Genomic DNA, 24,639 nt, shown 5'->3' with positions numbered 1-24,639 from the left:
CATAGAATCGATCTTACTGCACCCGATAACATCAATATTTCATTTTTTCACAATTATGGACTGGCTGCTAATTTGCGTAACTACGTTCAAATCTTCTCATTTTACCGCGTCACTTTTCTCACGAAACCCTTTTTGTTGTATCCTATTTCCCGTAGCACTGAACTTCCTCATTATAATGCACGAAAATTGTTTCAATGCTTTTTCTTGTGAGAAATACACAAAACGGTCGGCTTACCTTTCAAACAATCACAAAGGTACCACAGGTCGAAGTTCTTACACTCTTTGCGGAAGTTGAATGTAAAGTTGGTACCTGTCTACATAGGATAGGTATGTATGTATGAGAGCCGAAAAAATATCATCAATCTTATAACTACTTTCGAAATCTCCCTACTCTCTTCGTGCGGATTATCACAATAACCAAACATAACATTTTTAACATTTGGATCAGTATACACGATCGCTCGCTAGCTCTTAAGTTTCTTGTATTTGTTTTCTTAAAAAAATGTCGCTTTACATTTATGTGTCGTTTTTCTTGTTCACGGGATTTATAATATGGTTGGTAAAACGAACAACTAAATTGAGTGTTAAAATATTCGATGGAAATGAGAGATTAGATGGGCACACGGCCATTGTGACCGGCGCGAGTTCGGGTGAGTTTATTCAAAACGATTATCTAAGCGCCGTAATTGCTAATGAAAATGTGTCTGTCGAGGCTAAACTGGCAGTGCACGACGGAGTTTTAGTCCCAACGCTTATGCATGGAAGTGAAACGTCGAACTGACAGAGGAAGTATGAAAGCCGAGTAAACGTGGTCGAAATGCGATCTCTTAAGGTTACGAATGATGAAATCAGGCGAGTGTAAATCTGAGTCAGGTATAATTGGAAAGGGTCTCTAAGATGGTTTGCTGATGTGGAACGAATGGATGATGAAAGAATGGCAAAACAGGTATATATGGCGAAAATGAACGGTAATGTGAGACTAGGACGACCGAGGAAGACGTGGCATGATCAGATAATCAAAAATCTTAAGTTTGGTCACGTCGAAAGCAGGCAGAACCGAAGGGCATGTATGACAAGATGTAAAAAATGTGGAAGAAGCTAGAAACGTATGCCAGGATAGGCGTGTGTGGCGGTACACTCTCTCTGAGCGTGATGAAATGGCGAATGGTAGTACAGTAATCCAATAAATCAGCAAGTTGTTTCTTCGTAGGTGTAGGGAGATAGAATAGAACGCCACACATCTCTGCTAGACGTGGCATGACCGATATCCATGAATACATAAACAAGGACATGTGAAAGTTCTGAATAACCGTCACGCGCGCATGAGAAGATGTATGAATGTAAAGGAAGCGAGGTTTGTGTGCATGCAGCTGCCTTGTAAGTTGTTTTATTATTTAAATAGTTTTATTCCAATTTTATACGTGAGTGAAAAAACAAATCAACATGTTTCATGTTGCATGTGAGTAAACTACGTTGCATTAAAATTGATATTAATATGTTTACTGTATTTATACAGTTTAAATGAAATTACATTTTGTGAATTTAAAGGTCTCCATTTGCGTTGAATAAATGTTTTAACCTAAAGAATTTTAATTTTATTCCATAAAAGAAGGTAACTATAAAATGCATTACATAAAAAAAATATATATATGGTTTTTTGAAATTAGCAATTTTTTGTTTCTTAATTAATAAAAATTGAGCAATAGGAAAAACTTTAAATATTTTTTTATTTATTTTTAACATAATATAAAAAGTGATAAGATAAATGGGAAGCCAAAAAAGTGATTTTATATACTTAAATTGAGAACTTAAAAAAGCCTAGAAGTAAAAAACCAGTATTTCGTTTAGGTGGTGTTTGGTACTGGTAGTGTTTTTTTTTTAAACATATTTTGGAGGGCGTCGCACACGGCACTAAACTGTAGTTTTTGAAACGTCTGCGTGTCCACGAAACAGCTTAATTTGTGAAACTGTAACTGTTACTCTGTTACTCTTATAAAATAAGCGAAATGCTCATTTCTAGTCTAGACCGATATGACAGGACAAAATATTACTTTTTCCCGTGATACGGAGTAATCGAAATCGTCAACTAATAACCATAAAATATCAACGAAAAAGAGGAATAATACAATAGGTCTCTATTTTAGAGGCTCGTCAGCAGGTAGGAAAGAGGGGATAAGGAAGAAGCTTATGAAAATACACTACAACACCCAGACCAATTATTGAGAAAATAATCTTACTTGGATTATTTTCTTGTAACCGGCGGGAATCGAACCCGCGACGCCAGTTTCACAATTGGACGTATAACCGACTACGCCACGGCGCCTGTCAATTTATTGTGGGTTGTTTTTATCAGCAAAAATATTCGTCTTGCATTTTTGTAATTCGTGTTTTAAAATGTCGTATTACGTACTTATATAATGTCAAAACTGCTGCTTTATTTTTGTTATGTTTATTAACAATATTTTGAGTTTGTCCAAATATTTGTACACAAGGCCTTTACAAACATTAACAGATGAAAGAATTGAAGGGATATAGATGTTTAAATATGGACAGAATGGTGAATGTTACACAGTGACTTTGACAGGTCATAAGCCCTGTAGATGCCTAGACTTCTTTATTACCTTCTCTTAAGTGTTCTTCATTTCTGTTGTAATATGTTATGTTTATTGTCAGTCTTTTAGGAATTTTTATTGAATTTGTAATAAAATAGAATAAAACAAAACAATGATTAAAAACCCATTTTTAATCGTTTGTGTAGATTTCGTATTTTCGGGCGCAACGCACAACGCATACTTAACTAAGTTCCTTTTCGATCTGAATATCAAATCTAAAAACAATATTTTATTATTATAATTGTATTATTTAGAATCTTGAAATAGGGCACACATAAGCACATGTATGCTTTTAAAATAACGATGTACAGATATTTAATTTATATATTATTAATATTTGAAGCATTAACTTTGTTGAATTAAATATTTGTGCATAACCACTTACCGACGTTTATATGTCTACCGGTTTCGAGACGTACCCGTCTCTTCGTCAGTACATAAATTATACCAACATGCAAAACCCACTAAAAACCTTCACTATAGTTGTTGCATAAATATATAAAACCAACACGGCGCGCATTTTAATAAGCACATGCACTGATTAGGACGAACATGCAATTATAAGATTATAAAAATATTTTATGTTATAAAGTTAATATTAAAAGCACTAACTTTGTGGTTATTCATTATAATAAAATAAATTGAAACCGGTAGGTGGAAAAAAAAAGTGGTTAAAAACAAAGTTATTTTATTTATTTTATTATATTTTATATTGTTTGAGAAATAGTTGAAAAAAGGAGAGGACTTACTCACGTTGACGAAAACCGACTTACACGGATATAATTTTTTTTTTTTTTTTTTTGCACCACAACAGACCAGGAGGCCCAATTACAGTGGTGAATTATATCACAGAACACCCAGACTTAAGAAAAATCACATTTTTTAATTTTTGTGTTCTCACCGGGAATCGAACCCGGAACCTTCCGAGCGTGAGTCAAGCGTCTTGACCACTACACCACGGAGGCCGCCTATCGTCATTGATAACTTATCCAACCACCCTACTTCCCAAAAACATTCCGCATTCCATTCAATGTTGGATCGTTTAATAAATGTTCCTCTTGCTAAACTTAACTTCGAAAATGAATTAAACTTCATTTAAAAAAAAAAGCTTTAATAATAGATAAACAATTGATTTAGTAAATACTATTTTAAATAAAAAACTTTTAAAAAATTTATCAAACAATTGTAATATCCTGTCAACAATGATTATAATAATACTAATATTGATAATAAATGATGAAGAATTCTTTACGTAAATGCATCCAAATTTTTATTAAATAATATCAAACCTGCTTTTTATGCAAGCAACAATAATGGTAAATTATTGCTAAATAAACAAACAAACAAACCATCACGCCAGATCACTCTTTATTGCATACAGATCTCGCTTCATCTACATTCATTCATCTTCTGATGCACGCACGCCGATTATTCCAACTTTTCACATGTCCATCTACAAGTATTTTGCAAAATAATAAAGATAAAAATAGTTTATTCAATAATTCAGGTGTTTACCAATTAAAATGCAACTCTTGTCCTTCTGTTTACGATGGAAAAACATAAAAAAATCAGAATATTCTTAAGCTCAGACATTTGAAAAAAAACATGGAGACATACTGTTTAATATGCCATTTATAGAAATGAACATCTAATTTAGCCTTGTTTAGCAAAATAAATTGAAAATCATACATGTATGCGTTCTTCATCACTGTCAACGGCCGACTGAATCTGTTTCACACAAACACCGACCACAGAACATGGTATTTGTCTTCCTTGTTATAAGTTATACCCTCGTGCTCTCTCTTATGTGTATTGCTGTACTGACGTCACATTCATTATTCGCGTAGAAAGGATATTTTTTTTGTATTAAAATCGAGCACAGTTTTACAAATTTTTCTTTCCAAATCCGGTGTGAAAATGTTTATTTGAAGGAAACAAAAAATACAGCTTTTTCTTTAAAAAAATAACAGAGGTATATAAAATAAAATAAAAAAAGGTATTACAAACAATATGGCATATTGCAACCCTCTTGCAAGAATGTTAAAACAGTATAGAGAAAAGGCCAAAATTGACTTTTATCATGATAGAGCAAATATTTATTAAAAAAATATTACTATGAGTCTTAAATCAAATGACTAATCTTTATTTTTGTGTATGTATATATATTTTTTTTATTTTATTACATCTTATATGTTCTTTCTTTCTCTATTCTATTTAATTTTTTATGTTTAACTCAATTTTATCTCTTTAACTTAATAATATGCTCCCATTAAATATTAAAAATCTAAAAAAACTTATCTGGCTCAAGAGAAAGACATCTGCTGAGAATCTGGCTTTTAGAACGTGATTTTTTATATTATGATTTTTTTGTGTTTTTCTTTTATTTGGACAGTTTTTTATTTTCCACGTACATGTTTTCCTTTTTTTTCCATAGTACGTAATAAGAGTTTTTATATGTTTATAGAATTTAAGAGATAAGATTACGTATATTTATTAGAACTTAACTATAAGCACCTGCTGACGAACTGCATTTTATGCAGTTCAGTAGGACTTGACGTATATGTTAATTTTTTTATGCTTTTGATAAATAAATAAAAAATAAAAATCTTTATTCTTATCTTTCACTCAATCTTTATTTTAACTTAAATTGTTTTAATTAAGCTACACACTTATTTTATAAAATTTATGAAAGATGGTGCAGTTTTATAATTGGGGATATATATGAAGAATGTTAGCAATGCTTATTAAAAAAAAATATGTATTTTATGTATCCTTGTTGAACTTCCAAATAAATAAATTAAATTAAAAAATATATTAAGTCTGGTTTTGTGTGTAGACTAGTATGACATCACAGCCACACAAGAGTTAAAGGACATGTAAATGTCTACAGTCTTCTCAAAGACGTTTTTTGTATTCATCCACCGCACCGAGACATTAATATTTAGATCAACATCTGCCTCAGGGCAGCAGAGATATGTTCAATACGTAATGTCGTCTTGTGTTATAACGACCATTTCATAATATCACGTAACCGAATTAATACGACGAGGTAAGTTGATTTACAACCATAAAAATGTTTGCGCGCGTTGGTATATTATAAAATAATGAGACGTAGGAAAGAAAGTAAATTAGCGAGCAAGTCGTGAAACCCGTCCCGTTACGAATAGGCAGGCTGTGGGAGTGACAGTGTGATCTTAAAATATCTCACAATGCGGAATTTCAACATTACTTCGCAATGCATACAAGGAAGACTTTTCTTAATACAAACGTATTCGTGTATTTTCTCCTTGAATCATATTTATATATATACAATTCCTCTGTACGTGTGATGTCACTGAACTCCTTCTTAACGGCTTAATAATCCTTATCTATTGTGTAAAAAAGGAGTAAAGATCATAAATGTTTTGTTCATCGGTCTACCAGGGTTGCATTCGAGGAGAATGCATTTACAAAAAATGGAAAGATGTTGTTTTTTTTGTCTATAAAGAAAGTTTATTTTTGAATGTTTACAAAAAACATTTGATTTTAGTGGATCTCAATCAGATTATTTCCTTAAATTCTTTTTTACTTTAATTTTTACTCAGTTATTTATTTTCAATGGATTTTTGGTAATACTAAAATAATGCTAAATTAAATATTTTTTTTAAAAATCGTACTCCTACATAAGTACACCCCTCTGTTGATGAGAAAACCGAAGTTTGACGTTTGCAAAAAGAAAGCCATATTTGAAAAAATATTTATTTTATGTTTTGAAATTCAACCATAAACAAGTACCAACTTAAATTTAATACATGAATATCAACAATTTTTTAGTTTTGGAATTTGATCACAAACAAGTACCTAGACAAGTACCTATTACCTATGTATTAATAAAAATTATTTTTCCAAGGCAAGCTAACGTTCGGGCAGGACAACATCTGTCGCGTCAGCTAGTTTTTTATATACTATTAAATCATACGAAAAAAATTGTACGCCCAGAAATTACAACAAAATCATTTTCGGACTGGAAAGTGTTTACATAAAGGGATTTTAATAATAATAAGAAATGATATATAGGTACATAAAACTGAAATAACAAAGCAAGTAAAGTATTTAATATCTGAGGTAAAACAAACTCAAAAAGAATAGTCTAGAAACCTCATACGCGCATCAAACAGAAGGCGACTAAACTACTAAAAGAGTAGTTTTATGTTTTGATCCATTAGTTTCTTTGTAGACGTCGCTCAGTACGCAACTACCATATAAATTCAACTGTGTCGTGTTGTGTCGTTTTAAAGTGAAGAAATATTGTTGGGATCTTAAAAAATCAGGATGAGATAACATTTCATGTATAAGTAGCAAATGCATGTGTAAGTAGCAAAATCATTACTTAAAAATTTAATTATTTTTCCGTCTGTCAGATTGTCAAAGAAAACAAAATGGACATTTTGTTAGTGTTGCCAGGGTAGTAATTTTTTTACGCTACCTCACCTAATGAGAGAACTGATAAAAATTAAACTTCTCGGATTAAACAACGCCGAGGTGGACATTTGACCGACATTATCTTTAAAACATCAAATATTATTTAACATGACATATTAATATGCGTTTTATGTAAAATATAATTCGTTTTATTTTTTTACGTTCAAAGTTCATTAGTTAAATTACTCTTATTAAATGCCCCTTAACTTATCTACTCCGTTGTGTTAGTCAATGATCCGCGTGTACAATGAAATTTTAGGAGAAATTGACAAATAGTTTTTTTTTTAAATATAATTATCTTACATGTGCGTTAAGATTATATCGTTCGCAATGGGAAACATTACGCGGTGACGAAAAAAAAAACCAAATAAAGTGCAACATTTAAAATGCTTTCGGGAACACACTGTTCTTGTGGTGGAAATGACAAAGGCGATGTAACTTAGGTACTAAGAGCAGCACATGGCAAAATCAAAGATCAAATTAATTATGTAAGCAATAGGTAGATAAAAGCGTTGTTCGCAAACATAAATATACTTAAAATAGAACTTACTTTCACATTTACACGGTGATGCGTATTATATGTTACCGATAATTTCAATAAGAATCCACTAGTTTTGGTAAATAAATAATTTAAAAATGTGTAAAAATAAACCTACATTTTTTAATGTATTTTTTACAAATAATATATTAAAAATTTATTATATCCCAGGGCTGGTACTCTGAACGGGATTGCGCGCGAAGAGATCGCTGTGTAAACGTGTATTTAGTTCGTAAATAAGCGTTAAAAATGCGTTTTCTACGAGCACTTTTACGTTTAGAATACCACCCCAGCGGTGCTATTCTGAACCGCTCTCGAGGCCGTAGAAAACACTTAAATCTCGCGTATTTACATACAAAATACGCGAGATAAAAGTCTATTCTACGGCTAATATTTCTTTCTTTAATTATTAATATTACCCAGGGCCGCGATTATGAACGCTTTCTTCCTCGCGACGTTATAAAAGTAACATCGATATTTATGTACAAAAATGTGTATATTTGTATGAAAATGCAATGTATACTCGTCGGTGACCTGTAATTAAAACAAAATATTCGCAACATATCGCGGCTTGAATTCAAAAGCGTTACAAATCTAAAACCTCGAAATTTTATTTTATTGCAAAAACGAGATTTAAATCGGTCATGTTTTTCTATAATAAAAAGACTTGGATTTCGCATTATAAATTACCCAAATCACCCGACTCTTTTGGAATTTTGTGTTTTGGTGACTAACTTCAGAGCTTTCTAGGCGATAGTTAACACAAAACTCCATAATTAGATAGATACAGCTTTAAAAATACATTTAATAATATTTACAACATAAATAAAAAAATAATAAGAATAAAAAAATATTTTATATATTTTATTGGTTCTACAAAAAAAACACTTTTTGATTTGTGGCCCTTTTGAATTTAAGCAGCGATATTATATTTTTCATACAGAAAAAAAAAACAAATGGTCTTTGGAAAATATTGGCCATTCCGAATATAATAAGCTGCCCGATGAGCTAAATTTGAAATTGATAATTATTAATGTAATTTATATATATATGTATGATATTATGTATTGTCAAAAAAATGTATTTTTTATGTACGGTCCCAAATGAGTTTATTTAATAACTCCTGGGAGTATAATGTGTACTTTTTTTTCTTTTTTTTTAAATAGTTTTTTATTTTTATAAAATAAATAAAATTAATATTAATAAAAACAAATAAAACTCAATTTTACTTTGTAGATAAAATTAAAGATAAAAGACCCTGGAGTTATAAAAATATTCATTTGAGATGGTACATAAAAATAAATAATTTTTGTGACAATACACAATATCAGTTAATAAAATCAAAAATACATAGTAAGAAAACATAATATTATAAACTTAAAACACAGTCCGAGGGAGGGTCCGATGTCTTGCAGGACACCCGCTGGCACAGCGCGGGTTTAAACTTTGCAACTCGGTTATAAGCTTAGACTATACAGGTTATAACCGAGTTGCGTAATCTATGTGTGTGAAAGCACTACAATTAATAATATGAATCAAACGTATAAAACATGTAATTCGAGGTCCTGTACCAAGACAGTATTATGCACTAAATTATAAATTAAAATAAAAATATGCAATAAATTATATTAATTACTATCGCCATTAAAAAATATATCAATAGTATTTTTTTATTGCAACACTTTTAGATTTGCTATTTGACTTTTGTTTTTTAGTTCATCGGGCAGTTTATTAAATTCGGAATGATTGATATTTTCCGGAGACTTTTTGACAAACTTCGTTGAGCGAAATTTAGAATCATGAAGATTTTGATCAAATGTGAATTGTATTAATATTGCATTATGAAATTAAAAAGCGACGAGTATATTTTTCAATTGCTTGTGTTTGTTAATTTGTTTTTCGGATAGTGTTAATATTACAGTTTTTATTTTGACAGGTTTGTTCGTTTTTTTAAGCGAAGTCCTCTCTTATTGATTTTTATAATTTGAATATTGACTGAATAGAAATGTTAAAAAGAAATTTTAAAAAAATATTTAAACCTACCCGAACTTACCTGGAATGTAGATGTAAAATATAAAGCTATAACCGGTTTATTACTATGTATCCCAAATATAACAGTAAAAATCAATGGGTTTAAAATAACTTCTTTAACTTACTTACTTTATCACTCTCTATTATTCAAAGATTGCAAAAATAATTCTTAAAAAGCCCAGAACTTACCCATCAAAACTAGTATTCGAAGAACTTAATATACCAACAATTGAAGAAGTTTTTAATAAAGCCTCCATCTTACAAACTTTTAAAGAAAAAACAATTGAAGTGCAAAATTCAAGTAACTCTAGATTTTCTAGTAATTGAATTTTGCACAGATGTAAAACAACAGCAGCGTTAAACCATTATACGTACATAGGTAAAAAAAACTTTAATAAACTTCCGGAAAACTTAAAATCTATAAAAAATTATCAAACTTTTAAAACTAAAATTAAAAAACATTTAAGACTCACCCCTTCCTAGACTCCATACCAAAGAATGTTTATTTTTTATTTTTAATTTACCTTGTTTATTTTTAATTTTAATTTTAATTTACTTTGTTTTAATTTACTTTGTTTATATAAAAAAAAAATGTGAAAAGAACTCCCTCTCTAAACACAAGTATCTACTTTATTAGAGAGGTAGAAACGTTATACATAAGATGTTCTGTATATTTACCTATTTTGTATTTTAAAAATGTATTTTGTAAAAAAAAAAACTCAATAAAAAGAAAAATACTGAAAATCCCTTTTTTTATATCCATGTGAATTAATTTATTTCTGAGAAGGTTTAATATTGCTTTAGCAAATAACGTTAGATAATAATAAAATAGAAACAAATTGAAAATAAACCTTAATAATAATAAACCTTATTTATTTTCGCTCAAAAATCCCAAAACGAGAAAAAATACATGTTTGATTTTTCGAAGTAAACACTATTTAAAAATAAATTCGTAAATCACATCCTCATTTCTATGTGATACGTTTGTATACATTATTTTTTTATAGTATTCCGTTGGAGAAAATGTATTGTGCTGGCCTCGTTAGGCTCCGGGCCATATTTAGTTGAGGCAGTACTTACTGCTTGCCCAAGTACTTATGTTTCTTTTTATCCTCTTACGTTATTATAGGATGAAAAAAGAAAGTAATAATACACACAACATACAGCATGTCATATGTATATGTCTGGGTCTGCGTAAGACGAAGCAACATCTTACTTTTGCGTGTTGCGTAATCACCAAACGCCGACGGGTAAAAGTAAAATAACATTACCTATAACTAACTAACCTTGTTTCACCCTTTTTTTATTTATTTATCGTTTTTGTTATATTTATATTACATAGTATACAAACATAACATAAAACAGAATAAAATAATAAGGAAAAAAATCCAAAGAGGGTTGGAAATACTGATTTTATTAGTTTTACATATATTATACACACAATAAAACACCGTGGACCTTACTCATAAACTCGGCGTAAAATTACGCCTAAGTATAGTGGTATAATTCGTATAGGAATACCATCTTTATTATCAATATACTTAAGTTTTACGTATTTACAAACAATAAAACACAGTGGGCCTTACTCATAAACTCGGGGTAAAGTTACGCCTAAGTATTTGGATGGTATTCCCGTCCGAATTATACCACTATACTTTATACCAAGTTTATGACTATGGCCCAGTATAAATAAACTAAGCATAAATATTTCAAGAGGTGAAAGAAAAAATCAATTTAATAGAATAAATGAAAAATCAATGTTTCCCAAATCGGTATATCTAAGAAATTCTCGAAATACATTTACAAAAATTTAACTTTCTAGAGACGATGAAGATAAGTATTGAGGATTGAAAATATTTTTAAATTTGAGTAAAACTTATATGAACGGCATTTGAAACGTTGTTGTACGTGTATGAATATTATTAGTAATTTCTGTGTTACGAAAGAGTGTGATACCCTGTCATGCGGAGTATGCTTGGCAGATTCTGTATGCACACTAACCTCGGGAGATAGGGTATGGGATAAGGGAATGTTTTTTTTTGTTGACTTTCTATATGTACTATTATGTCTTGTGTTTTTACTAAATTCAGTAAAACATGGAACTATTTTTTATTATTTTTTTTTACTCCTAATATCAAAATTAATTGAATTAAATGAGTCACAGTCAAAATGGTTATTTGTAGTCTGTTAAATTTGAGTAAAATTTTTCAATAGTTTCAAAAATTTTGACCTTTTAGACTTCTCTCCCATTCTTGTTGCCATCTTCCTAATGTCAGCTTTCGTATTTTTTCACAGCTCCGGACCTTCTTTTTCTCTGTTCATAGGATATATATAGAAATCTCCTTCCTTTCCTTAGCTAAGAGGTAACCAGACTAGCTAATATCAGTGCAGCGTCTGTTGATGTCGTTTTGTATGCGCTGCGCACAAGAAGGGCTTTATATCTCCGTACAGTTAGAATTTTCTCGCGGTTCACCTTTTTTTCTGGCGTTTTCTCCCATTTATTACGTTATTATGGACACATTCTTCTCTTCTTTGCTTTTGGGCCAGGTGTATTTGCAAAAATAGCTTCGATTGCTTTGAATATTTTTTAGGCTTTATAGCAGACTATTTCGATATGGTTTGCAAAGTATGTGAAATATTTAACATATTTTTCTGGTCTGATAGTGATCAAATCACAGTTGAGGTGTATCTGTCCTTCTTTCACTCTTCTGTTAAAAATAATGGCTACTGTTTTTATCCGAAGCAATCTCTCATTTCTGTCTATGCATCCGTGAGTTATGGTCTGTATTGCCTCGTTCGCTTAAGAAACCATCTCTTCTCGGTAGCCGGCTATTATTGACTACAGCTACCGAATGCTTCTTAAAACATTTTCTTACGTACTTTGAAAATCGAAATTTGATGTACTACCTACTTTAAAACTGTCAAATATGCTCAATTATGCTAATTTATAATTTCGACAATAAATAGAGGAGTACCAACCCTCAAAAAATATTATTAAATATATCACCGTTATTGTTCTTCATTTACACACGAAAAACATATTTATACTTTTGTTTTAATAACTAAATCCTTGTGCATAAGTTAACTTTTTATCTATTTTATGCGTAAAGTGTTTCGGAGCTAAAAAACCACTGTACGCCCGCACGTAAAGTTATTATTGCTGAAATCGAAACTTAGTATTAATATAGCATGAATATATACATAAAATGTGTGCGTACATGTACATTGTACATTGTGCAATACATCTGAACCTACTATAAAATCTATACGTAGGTACGAGAATAATACTGAAAGCCAATCTATTCAATAGACAGTTTCTTTCACTAAAAAAATGGGCGCTATTGTGTGTAATTACTTTTCAATGAAATGGTGAAACTATGTATGTGACTAAAACCTATTGGAATATACTTAACCAACATATTTGTTTATTTAACATTAGAATTAATTCAAAGCAACTAAAAAAACAAACATTTCGTATCAAAGAAACTAACATTATCGCATACTAATGCACCATTGCTTTGAATACTGTCTAGGTATTATGAAATTGAAACTTAATATGTAAAGTAAAACTACAATTACTCGGATTGGGGTGCCAGACGATATCCATTAAATTAACGTAATGTTTTGAAATAAATCGGAAAATTTATTCTAAGATCCTTTTTTATTGCCTTTGAAATAATACAGCGAATTGGAATCACATAAAAAAATACTTAAACATGTCCAGCGAAGTTAATTGTTTTGACCAGGAAACTTGTTTACAAACAGCGAGGTCTCGCATACGCTATTTTATTTCCTGATAACGATCCAGATATTTGGCCATCCGGATGAATGAAAACCGACTAAACGGAGTTTTAATTCAATCGAAAATCGGGACTGAACGGACCGCAGTTTCTAAAGTAGGTAAGATCCGTTGTGCAAATGTTGATCTTATTTATTTTATTTATTTTCTGAAACAAATCATTCCTTTTTATTTTTACCATTTGCTGATTTTTAACTCTTGTTCGTTCCATTTTTTTTATATCTTATTAGAAATTTTCCTGTTTTATTTTTAGGTTTGTAATTTCTATGTTGTTTTACGAAACTGAAATTCGTTTTACGTAATTTGGAAATTTGGCTTCGTACTAATGTTGGTTGCTCGATACCTTCGACCTCGGGACTGTAAACAAGGCCTGCCCTCTCGCGATACGCGTGCTCGAAAGAAAACGGGGAACGTTTGATTTTAGGTAAACTAATTGACGTTATGGTTTTGATTGTCAATCCTGGAATTAATGAGAGGAGTAAGAACTTACGGTTTCCTCCCTTTGGCACTGGTCCAGAAAGACACCGTTATCGTTTGCACTGGTCACTTTGCACGTTTTCTTGTATGTTGGTGATTCGAAATCACTGTCACACTCGCGGTACGGTTTTCGTTATGTTGTCGCGCGTTGCTTTCTTGACTCGCCGTCAGGGAGGAGTAGGTACATTGGGATTCAAAACAAGGACCACCGAAATCAAAGGAAGGAATGGCTTGACACTTGAATGAAAGAAAATGAATCCGAAACATACTCCCCCGCGCTGCGGAATTGGCGCTAACGCTAGCCTTTTCACTAGATTAAAAAATATTGATATTATTATTATAACCATCCAACAAATTGTTAAGTATTATATATTTATTTATTTTAACGTCTTATGACGGTTTTTATAGAATTTAACAAGTAATTTTTAAATATTATAAATACACAGAGATCTATCCTTTTCTAAAATAGAATAGTAGGATAAATATTTGGAAACGAACAAAAAAAAAGCGATTGTGACAACTCACCCCGTCACGTGAATAAACGGTACCCACACACGCCATACAGCCGGAGAAACAAATCAATTACTGCATGATTAATTTCCTGGTCGCGTAATTTCCCTGATCAAAATTGGCCACCCAGATCATGCTTTTTAACGCCGTTGGGCTTTTTTCTTTGGGTTTTTTTAAGTTTATGCCAATAACTTCACGATCACTTACGCCTTGAAGAAGTAAATTGAGCGCTGCATTAACGAAATTCAGCCACATTTATGCAAAACGGTCATCCGAAATTTGGACAAAAGAGTGCGTATATAGTATATACTAGCAAGCCGTGGAAACCATTAGTCCGATATGCTGTTCCATACATAACCGTATGCTATGCTGTATCAATAAAGACAGTTTTATTTATGTGTTCCTATAGCAAGGACAGTTATACAAAAGGGGAATAATTAGCTCACTTTTCGACAAATGAAACTAACCGATCCTATGTAACAAAAATGATCAAGATACGCTGCGATTGGTGTACCAATGCAGTGTTCTATGCACCAATAGGTGTGGATGTCTTATCAGCAGGTTTTTTTCATCTCTTTACGTATTTTGTTATTTAAATGTTATTTTGAATACATTTTGGACATATTTTATTAACTATTTCTTAAATACTAATCTATAAGGATTCATTAAGTAACCTGTCGATCGGTTAAAATCAAATATAAATTAACAATAAAATTATTTTAAGTCGTGGGGTGAAATATTTTATTCTCATTAAAAAAAAACTAAAACAACTAAAACACATAACATGGATTTAATACTGAAACAAATTTACTATTTCAGGTATTGGTCTGGAGTCTGCCAAGGATTTCGCTGGAAGAGGAGCACGTGTAATAATGTTATGTAGGGATATGGTAAAAGGGGAGAAAGTTAGATCTGCAATTATTTTGGAAACAGGAAATTTCAACCTTATCGTAAGTACAGTTTTTTTATAGAAATATTTTAACACTGGTTATTAAAGGGTTAACACTTATTAAAGGGTTTTATAAATATTTAAACCCCGGTCTTTATTAAAAGGTTTTCTTTATTGTGATGAACAAATTATTAAATAAATATTTTGTACATAACTTTTTTTGGTTTCTTTTATTCAGAAAACATACAGTACAAGTACATAGTTATAGTATATAAGATTAGACTTAATTCTAATGGACCATTCAAGTTAATATATTGTATTACGTACTAAGGTTATCAATAAACTATTTTTATGTTTTTGAGAACAATAAATTTAGTTTATAAATTAAATCAAAATTAAAAAAGAGTCGTTGAAGGCATCTTGTCAGTATTGACATATATAAGTGGAAACAATATTTAAAATAAAATAAATAAAATAATAAATAAGAATAAAATACATACTCAAATGAAAAAGAAATACATTTTTAAAAAGGAAAAATGTATTTAAGAAATTTGAAAAAGAACAGATAAGAAACAATAATAAATGAAACAATAAACAATATTACTGACAATTACTTAAAGTTATTTTTAAAAAACAACTTAAAAAATAATAATGTATTACGATAAAAAAAGCAATATATTATGTTTAAAAGCAATTCGTCAAAACCAACTGGTCCAAGAAGAAGTTTAAAAATTGGAAAATTGTTTTTAGGCGTTGCCTAGTATGTGAAATAATCAGATAAATCTATTCACAACAATAAGGGTTTAAGCTATTTAACTTCACTTAAATCAACAGATGGAAGAATTGAAGAAATATGGATGTTCAAACAAAAGCAAAATGGTGAATATTACACAGTGTGTAAAGTGGCCACATAAACCAGCCAATGACAGGTCGTAAGTCGATACCTAGACTTCTTTATTACCTTCTCTAAAATTTTCTTCATCTCTGTTGTAATATCTTAATTTTATTCAAATAAATACGTTTTTTCTTAAAAACAAAACAAAAAGCTTCTTTACTGTTACTTCCTCATAAGAAAATATTTGAGTTTATGTTGATTTGAAGGGTTTCAAAGAACTACTGATAAGTACGACCTATAGGTACGACTTAAATTGGTTCTACGTGTTTTTCTACTTGTTTTTTTTTTTTTTAGACTCTAAAGTCTAAACTTTGTTTGTGAAAAGCTGTGATATATTTACATTTGTAATTTTGTTATTACTCTCATTTTCTAAACCATATACGAGTAATTGAAGTTTATCATATAATTCAAAAGACGAGTGGTACTCAAATCCACAAATTTTGAATATCTAGTGACCGGTTTCATCGCTTTCGCGACTGATGTCTTTATTAAAAAAATCAATGTAAATACAAAACAGAGGTAAGGATAAAGAATTCAAAATTATATGAAAGTAAATTGAATTAAATTATTTTTGTCCATGGGATCATTAACAAGGTGTTTCTGGTTATATCAACTCATTAGTTAACCAGAAACACTTTGTTAACCGAAGGGGGGGGGGGGATTCGAATCCCCCACAGATCGATTTTAATTCGATAACTCAAGTATTATTAAAGCTATTTGCCGTATATTTATTGTAATCGTGAAATTTTCCTGTTTTTGTTTTTAAATTTTGAAATAGTTGTTTTGTTTTTTTTAAATATTTAAACCAAAAAAGATGCAAATAATACAAGGGTCAATTTTACTTGCAATGCACATAAGCATTCGGCAAACTAACAAAAATGAATAAAATACACGAATGAGTAAAATATGTGTACGCGAAAACATGAATAAATTATTGCACGGTCATAAACGAGTCCAACGTTTTATTCTTCTGACGCCATATACAAGTAGGCGCTGGGGTCGTTTGGTCCCCCCGTTCGGATCATATGTAATTTATGGATGCTTAGTGAGCAAAAGGTTAATTCCTTTAGACAAAAATAAATTCATTGAATAAAATTTTGAATTTTCTATCCTTACCTCTGTTTTGTGTAAATACATTGAATTTCCTAATAAAGATACCAGTCTCGAAGATGTCGCGAAAGCGATAAAACCGGTCACTGGATATTCCAAATATGTGGATTAAAGTAACCATTTTTTTTACTAAGAAAGAGAAATACTTGAGTACTTATTATTTACTCAAATATTTATTAAATTTTCAGACCATTTCCTAAAAGTCGCAAAAAATAAGTTGTGCTGAAAAAATGGAAATCAAGTTGTGGTAGAGCAGGATTTGAATCTCGGACCTTTGCCCCGCAAGTCCACAATACTACTCGGGACAACAAACCGGTTCAAAATCACTCGTCTTTTATTTCTACAATGAAATTTCATCAAGAATTTTCACTTACAAACTAAAATGTTTTAGAGTAATTGTTTATTTTTTATTTGTCGTATTTCAGTTAAAGAAAATAGACTTTGCTTCACTGGCGAGTGTTAGAAAATGTGCTAAGGAAATCTTGGAAGAAGAAGACCGTATAGACATCCTTCTTAACAACGCTGGATGTAGTGGAACTCCACCTAAACTAACTGAAGATGGAATAGAAATAACTATGCAGAGCAATCATTATGGGCCATTCCTCTTTACTAACATTTTAATTGGTAAGTAGGAACATTTCATATCTGCTATAGAAAATAAACTTTGCTCCAAAAGAGTTAGAAAATGTGCTAAGGAAATCTTGGAAGAAGAAGACCGTATAGACATCCTCCTTAATAATGCTGGATGTAGTGGAACTCCACGTAAACTAACTGAAGATGAAATAGAAGTAACTATGCAGAGCAATTATTATTGGCCATTTCTCTTTAGTAACATGCTAATTGGTAAGTTAGAACATTTGATATATTGTTAGACAAATAATATTAGAAAGACGGCCGTTGGAAATCGCTAAATAACATTAAATTTTACAAATTACAACAGGGATGGAGAATACCTTAAATAAGAGAATATGGAAGTCTAGGCATTTACACTTTACACACTGTGTAACATTCACCATTTTGCCTATGTTTGAACATTTATATTTCTTCAATTCTTCCATTTGTTGATTTTAGTCATAGTTAGCCACAGGCAAAATAGTGAATGTTACACAGTGTGTAAAGTGGCCACTTAAACCAGCCAATGACAGGTCATTAGCCCTGTAAATGCCTAGACTTTTTTCTGGATGTAGTGGAACTCCACGTAACTTAACTGAAGATGGAATAGAAGTAACCATGCAGAGCAATTATTATTGGCCATTTCTCTTTAGTAAAATTCCAATTGGCAAGTTAGAACATTTGATATATTGTTAGACAAAAAATATTAGAAAGACGGCCGTTGGAAATCGCGAAATAACATTAAATTTTACAAATTACAACAGGGATGGAGAATACCTTAAATAAGAGAATATGGAAGTCTAGGCATTTACACTTTACACACTGTGTAACATTCACCATTTTGCCTATGTTTGAACATCCACATTTCTTTAATTCTTTCATTTGTTGATTTTAGTCATAGTTAGTCATAGGCAAAATAGTGAATGTTACACAGTGTGTAAAGTGGCCACTTAAACCAGTCAATGACAGTTCATTAGCCCTGTAAATGCCTAGACTTCCATATTCCCCCCTTATTTAAGGTATTCTCCATCCCTGTTGTAATTTGTTAATCTTATGACTCCCGAGGCGGTGAAATCCAGTCTTTTGTCTACGAACATTTGGACAAACTCAAATATTGTAATTAAATTTAGCATTGTGGTAATTTGAATATTGAGTTATATTTCTGCTTAAACAGTATTAGATATTTGTAGTGAAAATCATTTTTTTACTTTCAGGCAAATTGAAACAATCTGCACCAAGTCGAATAGTTAATGTTTCGTCAATATTTCATAATTTTGCGAAACTGAAAGTAGGAAAATTGGAGACAAACTTAAACAATACACCATTGAATCTATTTTTGTATTATTGTAATTCAAAGCTTGCGAATATCTACTTCACAATTGAATTAGCCGACAAACTCAAAGGAACAGGTAAGTGTTTTGAATTACAATTTTGTAGGCATTATTTCCAAGTAGCGTCACTTTGGCGCGGCGCTTATTTCTTAATTCCTTACAAAGTCAAAACAAAGCTAGGTCAAAATACATCGTTGGGAACACTGGGTTCCTATATATCTAGAACCTCTCCCCCCCCTTCATGTGAAAGCTATAAATACGCACGTGTTAAGGGTACTATAAAAATCATCAGATTATTATAAACAGTGTATTTTTTTATACACTTTTACCTAAAGCTACCCAAAGCTGAATGCGTTATAATATTTTCGAACATCGTAAGCCTTTTCTAAACTTAAAGGAATCTCCCTAAAGGACATTCATTTGAGCATATAAGTTCAACAATATTATAATAATATTATACACAAAAACTGTATTGATATATAGTGCTTGGTTTTTATGCTTAGGTAATTCATATGTAATTGTAAAAATGAAAAATGTTACTAAAACATTCATTATTCACTTAGTAATTTTAACAATCAATTCACATAAAGTATCATCATAATCATCAATCCCTTTACACACCTCATGGTGCATACGGCACTGCATTGGAGCAGCGTATCTTATTATTTTTGTAACTGAAGGTTTGATGATAAGTCGTATGCTTCAGGTGTAAGTCCAGGGACTATGAAATATTCTTGTGTAATTCTTTTTAAATAAATATTTCATGTCAACCATGTCGGGAATCGAATCCCAGACCTCTTACATGGCGGGCAAACGCGCTGACTACACAACGAGGCCGGCATACAAAAATATGAGCTAGTAAAGCTCTGGATGGTACTTTCGAAAATTGAACTTGTCTGGTGAGCTACCTATGCAAATTCCCTCTTTACAGTTTTTTATCATCGGCCTTTATCGTACCATACTGGTATACTGGTGGTTTAACTTAAGCTGGCGCGTTTAAAAAACTCACTCTAACGCATTTAAAATCTACAGGATGTTGATTTTAAAAAATGTCGTATTAAATTTTAATTTTTTTTTTAAAGTTGGAATAGAGGGTTGTGTAATAAAACAATATTTAAAACCAAAACTTCCTGTATCACAGCGAGGCAGACTATCTCCGCTAATTTTCGTTTTCAGGATTTTTACCCGAGAGTAATCGAGTCGATAACACTTGTTTAGGGGTTTTGGTTCTGGTTCTGGTTCTATTTCACACTAAAACTGTATGCCTCGTCCACCTGGATGCAAACTTTAACATTCAATTGAGATAATGTGTTTTGACTTTTTTTTTTTTTAGATATACAGCAATGTACAATGAATTATTTATACAACAAATTAATTAAGTAGTAAAAGTAAACATTTATATTTTTGACTGATGGTTCATCTAAACTGCCTAACTAGGGACAGCTTCCCGTTCTAAGGCAGTAAATTATGTATTTCATAATAATATTAAAAAGTAATTACAGTTTTTTTATTATGTGTGCTTTTCAGTCTTAAAAGTAAATAATAAAAATACAATGAAAACATAAATAATACCAAATTCTCTATATCCTAAGTCCTAATCATCAGCTTACGTCCTTCTACATCGGACAACAATTTGTCTGATTATTATGAGGGTCATCCACGAAATAGGGTTACGAAGGCTCCTGAGATGGCGGGAATTTTTTTGTTTTAGTCAGGAGTGGCTGACCATCAGTGATTTCTGACGAGTATGGATTTTTTTCCATCTTATGTACGTCGTAGCTATTTATAGTTAACAAGATTGTTTAATTGAAATATTTACAACTGATGAATCATAAAACCTTAATCACAAGAAAAATTAAACATGTATGACATTTGAATGATTTGTTTCTAGGAGTAACAGTAAACTGTCTGAATCCTGGATTTGTACAAACCGATATCTTCAGAAATGATTATTTATCCTGGGCATTCCACATATGCGCATGGGTCTATGGAATGGTAAGTTGTACAATATAATATGGCTTGATATTCGGCAGTGTTCATTTTAAATTCATTAATGGATATAAAAAGGCTGACAACATAAATATTATTACACATCACAACGGAGACATTCTAGAAAAGGAAACCAGCGGAAGTCTGGGCATTTACGGGCTCATGACATGTCATTGGATGGTTTAAGTGGCCGGTTTACATAATATGTAACGGTTACCATTTTTCCTATGTTCGAACATCCATATTTCTTCAATTCTTCAATTCTTCCATCTGTTGGTTTTAGTAAAGCTGAAACCTTGATTATCTTAAAGGCATTCATCTGATTGAATTATTCCGCGTACTAGACAACGCCTGAAAATAATTTTACAATTTATAAAAAACTCTCCAAAAAACACTTTAAAAGCTTATGCTAGTTTTTGGAGCAGGTGGAATTTCATCCCCTGCCAACATAAATACATTACAGCAGAGATGAAGAACATTGCAGAAAAGGAAACCTATGGAAGTCTGCATTAACAGAGCTTATGACCTGTCATTGGACGGTTTAAGTGACCAATTGAGATTATATATTACATCGAGGTGCATTAACGGCGATAAAAGCATTGCGTATTTTAAAAAGTGCTAATTTTTTAAAACTTTTATCATATTATGTAAAACGTAAATTAATGCGTTCATTTTTTCACACATGCGTCCCCTTACATTCCGTGACACAGATCTGCATACTTGCGTTTTCTCCTCTGTGCGCCCCCACGAGAGGAGTGACTTAATGGGATCCGAGCCTCATCGAAGCTCGTTAAAGGCATGTTAAATACTTATTATGCTACCCTTCAAACTGTGCTACTACAACTCTTAATTATTTCATTCGGGTTAGTGAGTGAATTTTCAATGTTGCTTTCAGTGAAGTCAAAGAGTTGATTAATAACATTAAGTGTTGCCATTATAATATCCTTGGAAGTAAAATCTAATGATCAAACAGACTCAGAATACTGGAATAAATATGATTATTTTATATTTTAAAAGAAACATTTCTTAAGATTGACCAAAATGTTTCAATTTTGTAGCAATTTTCAACAAGTTGCAAATAACTCAATGACGGAAAGTGGCAATCGAGTTGTGGTAGAGTGGGGTTCAGACACAATTAGTTCAGACACGTCTATAGTAATTTGTGATTGAACTACTGAAATCTACAGCTTTTAACTTCTTAGAATAAATATCTACAGAGAAGTATCGCCATTCATTATACTACAGTCTACAGCTACAATATAAAATTATTGTCGTTCGAGCCGGATCGTTTCGCTGGCTTATATAAGTACTTACCTACCTATCCACTTTTGGTAGCTCTACATACATATGTAAAACAAAATACATTGGAAACTACTTACAGAGGAACTCCAAAAATTTTAACCGAAACTGGGATTTGTTATCATTCGAATTAACAGTAAAAAAATATATCTTAAGTACATGCCAATTCTAAAATGCATGAAGACAAGATGATCAGCATCCACGCTTTAGGTGCCAGCTCAGGGACTATGAAATATTCCAAAGTAAAAAACCTTGCAAATATTTCATAAATTGTCAACCACCCATGTTGCACCCATAATCTCTGGCGTGGTAGACAAATATTAAGCATTTTACCGCGAGGCGGATGATTTTTTTAAATTACATTTTTTGTTGAAATACAAAATAATGTATAAGTAGGGATGTATGTTTCTTTAATGTTTACACAATATTTGGTTGGCGCGAATTAATATAATGAGGAATACAGGGATATACGATAAGAAAATGAAGGATTAAAATCTCGTTTTTTTTTTACAGAGTCCGCGAGAAGGAGCGCAAACACAGATATTGCTCAGTGTATCCAGCGCAGTGGACAACATGACCGGAGAGTACTTCTCGGTAGGGAGGCGAGCTTTCACTTCTACTGTGGCCACGGACAGGAAGAAGTCCGCCAGGCTCTGGGAACTCAGTGAACAAGCGGTCAGCCTGCGGAACGAAGAAAAGCACTTTTGAAGGCGAAGCACCCGCATTTATACAGCTCAGATTTATTTTAAGGTTGAAGACTATGTGTTTTGTCAGTCTGTAAGGTATACTTGTGAAAGAAATGTCCGTGAAGGAAATTACAAAAGGTATTATACACATATTGTGAGAAAAATTACAGTAAAGTGAACGAATGAGTGGGCATTCCACCGATGCGCAATCCACGGATAGGCCCTTATTATTATAAGTTGGAATACGCCATAAATCATTATATAGTTATAGTAAATAGTCGCCGCTTTCAGACCATAAATTAATGCATGACAGATGTGTCGGACACCGATTATTATTTATTTTGTCTATTTTTTTTTCAATTTAATTATGATTTTTAACAGATATTTCGGTAGTCAGATGGCAAAAGGGGAGCGTCGGTAATTTTTTCGGTTTTTTAGTTTTCAAAAGTTTTAACGAATCTTTCAGTAAATACACCAAAGAATTAAGAACAGTCCAGAAACCGCATACGCGCATTAAATAGAACGCGACTAAACTACTCTTAAAATAGTAGTTTTACGTTTTGACCCATTAGTTTCATTGTAGACGTCGCTCAATACGCAACTCCCGATTTGAATTCAACTATGCCGTGTTGTGTCGTTTTAAAGTGTAGAAACATTGCTGGAATCTTTAAGAAAAGGATGGGATCACATTTCATGTGTAATTAGCAAATGCATGTGTAAGTAGCAAATGCATTACTTAAAAATTGAATTATTTTTCCATCTGTCAGATTGTCAAAGAAAACAAAATGGACATTTCATTAATGTTGCCAGGGTAGTATTTTTTTTACCCTACTTTGTTCATCTAATGAGAGAACTAATAAAAATTGGACCTCGGAATAAACAACGCCGTGGTCCAACAACGTTTGACCGACATTATCTTTAAAACGTTAAATATTATTTAACATGATATAAAAATTTACAATTTGTGTAAAATAAAATTTGCTTTATATTTTTAGTTCAAAGTTCATTAATTCAATTACTCTTATTAAATGACCTTTTACTTATCTACTGTGTGGTGTCAATCAATGTTTCCACGTGCACAATAAAATTTTAGAGAACTTAACAAATTGATTTTATTTTCCCTTACATTTGTGTTATGAAAAAAAAAAATCCCATCAGGCAACATTACGCGGCGACTTCACGAATGCGCGCTGTGAAAGTGGGGGGATTTTTGGACACAGTCCGATGTATTCCAATGTGATTCGACGCTCCTTCTGGACTATTCTTAATTCTATGAAATACACATAGACAACAAAAAAAAACATCATTTCGAATGGTAGTTTATTTTTAAGTAACACTTAAATATTTTTGTTTGTCGATTAAAGTCTTAAAATTGGGTCTTGTTTCAGCTCTCCTGAACA

General features: G+C 31.5%; 1 protein-coding gene across 1 annotated transcript; it reads left to right on the top strand.

Annotated features, from left to right (window-relative positions):
* Positions 1-1,443: 1,443 nt before the first annotated feature.
* Positions 1,444-23,261, top strand: LOC148270852 (retinol dehydrogenase 12-like). Its single transcript, XM_088242131.1, has 6 exons — positions 1,444-1,459; positions 15,248-15,378; positions 17,748-17,946; positions 19,149-19,343; positions 21,157-21,260; positions 23,061-23,261. Exons 1-6 carry the CDS (start codon positions 1,444-1,446, stop codon positions 23,259-23,261), a joined length of 846 nt encoding a protein of 281 aa, XP_088098257.1.
* Positions 23,262-24,639: the final 1,378 nt, after the last annotated feature.

The sequence above is a fragment of the Micrasema longulum genome, unplaced genomic scaffold, assembly GCF_059751315.1.
Source record: "Micrasema longulum isolate JH-2025_06_02 unplaced genomic scaffold, ASM5975131v1 h1tg003333l, whole genome shotgun sequence".
In the NCBI taxonomy this organism is placed as follows: Eukaryota; Metazoa; Arthropoda; class Insecta; order Trichoptera; family Brachycentridae; genus Micrasema; species Micrasema longulum.
This window is presented reverse-complemented; position numbering and strand designations above follow the sequence as displayed.